The sequence below is a fragment of the Dermacentor albipictus genome, chromosome 7, assembly GCF_038994185.2.
Source record: "Dermacentor albipictus isolate Rhodes 1998 colony chromosome 7, USDA_Dalb.pri_finalv2, whole genome shotgun sequence".
Lineage (NCBI taxonomy): Eukaryota > Metazoa > Arthropoda > Arachnida > Ixodida > Ixodidae > Dermacentor > Dermacentor albipictus.
The window spans coordinates 86,112,973-86,120,668 of record NC_091827.1 but is presented as its reverse complement, the minus strand read 5'-3'; the positions used below and the strand labels follow the sequence as shown (position 1 = coordinate 86,120,668).

The following is a 7,696-nucleotide window of genomic DNA, read 5'->3' as shown; positions in this document are numbered from 1 at the left end:
ACCTTGAGGGTATAATAAATCAATAAACAAATAAGTTGTAGCGCTTCCATGTAGCCTCCCAAGAAGTAGACGCTGTGGTCTCTGGGGACCAGTGCAACAAAACTGGGTGGGGTCGTGAAGACGCGTTTAATGAAACTTTCTTTTTGGCGTCCGAATGTGTACACGCTTTCGCCTGTGGTGACGCTTCGGTGCATGCATGTAATAATGTGATAAAGCTTCTTGGCTCACATTCCCCGCAGATATCGCAAATGAAGATGTGCTCACCAATATGGTTTGCCACGGGATTGCTTCGATGCTAACAGGAATAACTTCGAAGGTAATCGTAAGAATGGTTCTGCCTAATTTATTTTCTACTTGAAAGAATTTTTTAGGGCTCGACGTGTGAATTCATTGAGCATGTGCTGGAGATTTTCCATAATGTTCCACGGACTCGCGTTCAAGAAGAACTATTGAAAGCATGCGGTCTCCTTGTCTATCCCTTTGACATTGTGTAGTCTGCGGTTGCGACTCGCTGTAAGGGTTTTGTGTCTATGGCGTTCTGCTGCCCCGCTCTAGGCCTTGCGTGTGCGTGCTACACACGGACGCCGCGGCCGCACTTAAGCCTATCCCGCGCCACGGGGGAATCGGTGTTAGGCCAACTATTTTGACGGTAGCCGACTATGCAGCATCCTTATCGGTTTCGCAAAGCGTTACCTTTAGGACCAACGGCCTTGTGTTGGGTGAGCAGTCGTGTACGTGATGCCATCGTCTGTCCGACGACAGCCGACGACTGGGTCATTGGGCGCGAGTTTACTAGACACTAGACAGAGGTCACCAAAGGAAACGCGGATTTTGGCTTCATATGCGTCTAAGTGTTGTGCAATCACACATACATAAGGTTTAGGCCATGGGCTCTATGTTAATATGACGATGTCATTCGTATGTTTTTACGTTGAAAATCTGAAACAATTGAACCCATTTGTACAGATTGCTACGGTTGGTTGTTTAGGGGATACCTTACAGAGAACCCTAGAAGGAAGGCTCCATAGTTAAATTCGTGTGGATTTTGCTATCTTCCGCCTAGTAATTTGAGTGGTGGCGTATGATAATGTAGACTGTTGTGACTGCATAACCTGTGGCAAATTTGGGCGTATGTGCCCAGGACAGGAGATGATACTACGCCAGAGCACGAACACTTTGAGCTCACCAGAGGCTAGCAGAACGTTTCCAGAGTGAGGCCAAAGTTGTCTATTAATTCATCCTCACTGTGCGATCTGCTAGTCTCGTGGTTAGCCAAGATAGCAGAGCAACCGCACCAGAAAGGCGTTGGCCTCGGGTTCCCTCATCGGACCACGGCAAACTTTTTTTTTTTTAGTAGCGAAGTTTTCTCTTAGAGATACCAGTACGGATTTTCTTTTGTGGCTTCGTGCTGCAGTCGGACGGATGACAATAGACCCCTTGCAAAAGTACGCCCCTCGCGGCCGCCGCCGCAACTACGTGCGCAGCCGCCATGTTGTGGGGGTGCCGCCAGCTGCCGCTCCTGTCTCGGCATTGTTGACTAAGGAAAGCGTCGCGTCGTTCAAGGCTCTTACGTTGCAAGTCTGCGTTAAGAATATTTATTTGGCAATGGTTCACTTCTGCTGTGTTCCTGAATGTCACCAGGAGGGATACCGATGCAAAAGCGGCGAAAAGGTACGTATACGTGCGTGCTATTATTACGGGTGTTGTTCGCGGACATACCACTGTTGTCCTGGTGCATTGACTCCGCGTAAACGAGCTTGGAGCGAACTTTCCCCGCTGCTGTATTCCGTTATTTTAGCGAAACATTGTGGTAACGCTTTAGAGGCTACGGTAACTGCGTTTTGTGTGTGTGTGTGTGTGTGTGTGTGTGTGTGTGTGTGTGTGTGTGTGTGTGTGTGTGTGTGTGTGTGTGTGTGCGCGCGCGCGTCTGTGATCTCAGTAGGAATGAAACGATCGTGCGTGCTAAATGCAGGCGTTAAGCCGCGCTTCGCAAACACTGCGCAAAACTAGCCGCTCGAACTTCGTTCCCCACCGCGTGGGACGTTTCTGCTGAGCGTTGGTTTATCCACGCATGTGTTCGTATTTTGATGGGCGGTAACGTTTTGGGGCACTTGTATAGGGGGTAGAGACGCTGTCGCTCCCTGAAACCACGGCTGTACTGCAGCGCAGCGATCGTACTAGTGACAACACGTTAAAATAAATGACCTCGTCGCAGTGTCCGCAGTCTACAGGCAAGCTATATAGATACGGTGAAGTATATTTGCACTGACGAAAAGTCTGTATTATACCGTGATGTAACTCGAACGTCGCACTCTTGGCCAGCCTGTCTGGTACGACGTGCTACAAATGTGTCGGCAGCCGACAAGTAAAAAAAAATGTATGTGGTCTACCTATAGCTGCCTAGTTTCCTCATAATCATGCCGAGTATTTTAGTCAAAGCCGCGATCAGAAAAAAAATATTACATTTTTTGCGCCTGCGCCTTTTCATTTATTTTTAAAAACCAAGGATAATTTTTTGTGAACCACAGATTAAAATCATGCCATGAAGTTATAGCGAAGAAACCACTTTTTTTGCGAGTGAGCAACATGCAGTGCTAAAAACGTACTGCCTAGATCCATCCTGAATTTCCTTTTAGTCAGCTGCATTGGTACCCATGGCAACGTAAGAATATGAGGGCTAGTGACCCAGCTCTTTTAGTGAAATACCTGTTTTTAGACAAGCACATCATAATTTACCTTTTGCAGGTCTCATTTCACAAGTTCCCACGGGACAAGGTCATGTTCAAAAAGTGGATAATCGCCATAAGAAGGGATCCAGGGCCAAACTTCGTGGTCGGCCAGTTTACGAGGGTCTGCTCCAAACATTTCAAGCCGGATGACTATATCCCAAACGTGGCCAGTGGGCGACGCTTTCTGAAAGACAATGCTGTGCCGACGCAGTTTGTGTTTGCCAAGCCTGTGAAACAGCGTCGACCACCTAAGGAGCGAGCACTGCGCTGCAGCAAGGGTCTCACAAGCCATCTTTTACAAGCAGCAAGCCCCGACACTGATCTGAGTCAGCGTGAAAGTAAGAGTGACCGAGATATGACCTGGGAACCTTCACAGCAATCCGAAGATGCAGGCCAACGAGCCAAGGGTCATGCGACGCAAAACACTGCTGCAGATTTGGTTTGTCAGTCGTGCACTGCCACTTTTCAAAAAATTCAACTGGAGCTAAAAGCAAGGTGCGAAGAAGTTGCACAGCTGTCTGCTCATGTTCAGAGCCTTAAAAGGGCTTTAGGTGAAGCAAGGAAGCTCAGAGAGGACATCGTCGCAGTAAACGACAACAACATTGAGCTGATTGCAGAGAACAAAAAGCTAACTGAGCAGCTTGAACATGTCAAAAAGCAGCTGCAAGAAATGCAACGAGCAGCTGAAGACAAAGAAAGTCGAGCAAAAAAAGAAAGAAAGCCATTTTCACTTGCGAGGTTCCGTGATGACGACAACAGCATGCAGTTTTACACTGGATTATCTAGCTACAAGCACTTTCAATGCTTCCTTTTATACCTGAAGCCGGGTGAAAATGCCTGTAATGTATACTTGGAAAATGAAAGCACACCTGGGGACGTTAAGGGACGCCCACGGAAGCTTGAACCTGCGGAAGAACTTTTTCTCACACTGATGAAATTGAAAACTGGATTTTTCCACCTGCATCTCGGGCATATTTTCGGTGTTTCTGCAAGTACAGTGTCAAGAGTGTTTTCTGGTTGGATCAATTTTATGTACATCCAGCTGGGAAAACTTACTCTGTGGGTGCCACGCAGTAAGATTGACAGGCACATGCCTCCTGCATTTCGGGAGCTGTACCCAAGCACAAGGGTGATCATCGATGCCACAGAGGTAAAGTGTGAAGTACCTAGCTCCCTCGTTTTGCAGTCAGGTACGTACTCAACTTACAAGTCGGCGAACACGTTTAAGGCTCTCATTGGCGTGGCACCAAATGGTCTTCTTACGTTCGCATCAGAACTTTTCATGGGGTCGCTCTCCGACCGCGAAATAGTGATCAGAAGTGGTTTTCTGGACTTAAACTTTGCTCCCGGCGACACTGTCATGGCCGACAAGGGCTTTAAGATCAAGGATCTACTTCAAGAAAAAGGGGTCGGCCTGAATCTGCCACCTTTCTTGACACAAAAACAATTTGAGGAGGATGACGTGCAGCGGACACAAGAAATCGCTTCACTCCGAATTCACGTCGAAAGGAGAATACAACGAATCAAGTGCTACCACATCTTTGATAAGGCAGTACCACTTTCCCTGGGTCCGCTGATTAATCAGGTATGGTCAGTGTGTGCCGTGCTGAGCAATATGCAAAGCCCTTTGATCACCGAAAGCGAGTGACTGGTGGGAAAAACTGCTTTATTGCTGCTAACTCTTACAAATCAATTTGTTTATTACAAAAGCTCACTTGCCTTTATTGCATAAATGTTTAGCTCTTCATGCAATATTCATGTTTTCACCTGCTGTACGAAGAATGGGAGCAGAGTGTCAAAATAAAAATTGTCTAGCACATGAACCATGTCGTTCCACTCTTTTTCGGCGAAACGCACGCGCTGCACTATAATAAAGCGCGGTCCGAAGACAACGAAGTCTGCCCACTGTGTGCGAGTTATCCCCATCTGTCCAATCACCTGCTTGTAGTGTTCATGGGAAACTTTCAGTTCAGGTTGGCAATCTTCATCAAATGCAACGAAGAAGTCTTCTGAAAGGAGAACCTCTCTCGCGGCATGTCTGAGGGAGTATGGGCATTTCACCTCTACTGTACCCCATGGAAAAGGTTCACAAGGGTCAAAGGTTAGGGCGTCAGGCGATGCTCCAAGCCATGGCCTGGACGGGTCGACAAAAAGGCCACAGTTGAATACTTCAACAGGATGTCCCGCAGTTGTCAAGGTATCCTTGTACCTCAGGAGGGCGTCTTTCTCGTTGGCTATGCCGTACCTGGAAAAGGAATTTAGTGAAGCTTCAGGAATTCGAGTGTACGCCCAGGACACAAGTGCATTTGCAATATGTTTTCAGTAACACCATGCCTGAACGTACCTGACGGGCTGAACGCGTGACAGGTCCTTCGGAGTCGTCAGGTTAATCAAGCCTTTCTTTGTCCACTTCTTCCGGTTCAGGACCAAACCGAAGTTGGATGCAGTAAGGCGGTGAAGGCGTCCTTGATGCCATGTTAGGCTGTTTCGTTGCCTCCTAGACGTCCTTTCTAGGTCCTGCGCCTCCGCTGGGGTGATGCATATACTCTGAAATGAATTTCAATGGCACATACCTTATGTGTTAGTGTGCAGTGACTGAAACAATTGATTGTTCAAGCCTACATTAAGGCAATGTTGCATGAATATAGAATATAAAACTATTACCTTAAGAAATGCTGCAGATGCTCCATCAAACGTGTCGGGTATTTTCCATTGTGGAACAGTGAAAGCGCCCGTAAACAGCTCCGCACTTGCCCATATTTGCGGCCGAGGCACTTCTAGCTCTTTGGATATGAAGACTGCAAATCCATGAGGAACCACAGACTGTTGGTAGTCGAGAAGGCAGCCCTTTAAACGTGTCCCAAATTTTGTTTCAGTGACGTCTGAGCTGTCTGCAGCGTCGAGGAAGCTGGCGAACTCCTGCATACCATTAATTTCTTTCAGTGCATCGGCAAAGGCCTTTATGTCTTCCTCCTGTTGCTTCGGGTCTTCGTTAGCAGCAATGCCTTTATAGAGGCGAGAGGTGCGGGGCAAATCTTGCCCGCCCTCCCCTACTCTCCGCCAGTCTACCTGCTGCAGACTTGTTCCGCGAAGCGGATTGGTCCTTGGCACTCTCCACTGCTGCGGCAAATCTGTCGATGAGAGATGCTCTGGCGCTTCATTGTATCCTTTAACTTGAAGCAATGCCACTAACTTCAGCACAGCTTGCAAATGGTTACATGCGTGCTTGCCAGCAGCGCACTCACAAAGGCCGCCAAGTATGTCTCCCTGAAGCGACAACGCTGCCTTGACTGTATATGGTGAGAGGGTTTTTCGTTGGCTTCTGTAGCAGCTGGCCTTCACAAAGATGGTATTAGCCCTGAAACGAAGTGAATCGAAATGTAGAACAGTCCCGGTTTATGCTGGATTGCCACGCGAAATTCTTTATATCTTTCAACTGCGATGAGAAGCACGCGACCTTTTGTTACCAACCGGAGGGGGGGGGGGGGGGCGTTACCCCTTACATACGCAATGGACCGTGGCTCGTTGGGAAATACGCAATTTTTTCAGTGTGGGCGTGTCATGTAGCATGGCTTTTCAACTGCGAGCTTATGCAATCATGTGCACAATCACATTTACGTCCAACAGGAAGCCGATAGGTCTGCTTCGCTGCAGGGCAGATGAATGACACAGAAGTGCTTCTGAGGGGGCAAAGTTGATTAACATAGTCGGACACACGCTGTGACATCAAGCAATGCTGTAAAACGTGATACGTGAATTCCGCAATGGCCCGGCGCCCACCACATTTTTCTAGTAAAATCAGACGCTGGGTTTCTTACCCCTCTTTAGAGACTTCCATCATTCAACTGCGTTATGGCGAAGCAGAAACGCGAGCATTTTTTAGTGCAGATTCACGAAGAAAAGCCCAAAATTTTTGAACAGGTGGTAGCGGGACAACGCCTTCTTTTTTTTTTCGGGAGATAAAGTATTTTACGGATTAGTAATCAGCAAGCGGCTCAACAGTTCCACGAGCGTAAAACCCTGGTGAGCGATTCACCTCAACAAAGTGGTTCTTTTCCGTTCGAGCCTGCGTTCACACCGTGTATAAAGCTACAAGTACTACAACAACTAACTTTATTGCCACATTGAAAACATTCAATGACCAAATTCGGTTAAATTAATCGCCTTTCATTCAGATAGCCTACTACATGGCTCCGAACAAGCGCGCGGGGTGCAGGAGCTATTAAGCGCTTCCCAACATGCCGAATCCATGCGCGCACAAATGTATTGGCCTTGCAAGCTTTCTCAGCGCTGTTACTAATGTTATCTATGAAATTGGCATCACTAAGCCGCAAAAACTTACGTTTTGCAAGAGTAGTTCGCGGAGACTGTAGAGGCAACAACGTAGCTCTCTGTCACCAACTTGTACGCCTTTCGTCGGCCCTTCGTAGTCTTCGTCGAAACAAAACTGCTGATTGCCGTCTCCCGGAGTGGCGGAAGGCACGACAAGTCACTCTCCCAACCGTGTACCGGGTAAACGACGTCGCTCATGTCGAAATCAGCGTCCAAGTAACACCTGACAACTCCAACTTACAGCAGCACCTCGTCATAGAACAAAGAACCAACAACGGCGGCTACTACGCTCCCGCAGTGCCCGCGCTCCCCTGCAACATGGCAAATTCATTCCCAGGATGCTTTTCGCAACCGAAACCGAAACTCGATTTACTCGGCAGGTGGCGTACTTTTGCAAAGGGTCTATTTTCCCTGCCGTGATCCTTCCTCCACCTTTCGAGCTTTCCCAGAATGGATTTATTTTCAACACATCGTGCACGAATTACGCCGGTTTATGAGCCCCGCCCTTCTTAGGTTTGTAAAAGACTGAACAATGGCCGAGGATCACATTACTTCCTAATGCGAAATTTGAGCACAGCTCGATGCGTGTTTTCATATCGCGATATATTGAGGAAACAGATCTCAGACCGAAATCA

General features: G+C 47.8%; 1 protein-coding gene and 1 long non-coding RNA gene across 2 annotated transcripts; one reads left to right on the top strand and one right to left on the bottom strand.

The window, feature by feature from the left end:
* The first annotated feature begins 1,472 nt into the window (after positions 1 to 1,472).
* On the top strand, positions 1,473 to 4,553 carry LOC139047523 (uncharacterized). Its single transcript, XM_070521352.1, has 2 exons — positions 1,473 to 1,671; positions 2,746 to 4,553. The coding sequence occupies exons 1-2, from the start codon at positions 1,606 to 1,608 to the stop codon at positions 4,375 to 4,377; spliced, it is 1,698 nt and encodes a 565-aa protein (XP_070377453.1). The 5' UTR covers positions 1,473 to 1,605; the 3' UTR covers positions 4,378 to 4,553.
* Positions 4,554 to 4,784: 231 nt separating this feature from the next.
* Positions 4,785 to 5,832, bottom strand: LOC135899711 (uncharacterized). The gene is made up of 3 exons (XR_010563702.2): positions 5,394 to 5,832; positions 5,074 to 5,276; positions 4,785 to 4,974 (listed from the first exon to the last, which is right to left on the bottom strand). It is a non-coding gene; the product is annotated as an uncharacterized lncRNA (long non-coding RNA).
* Positions 5,833 to 7,696: the final 1,864 nt, after the last annotated feature.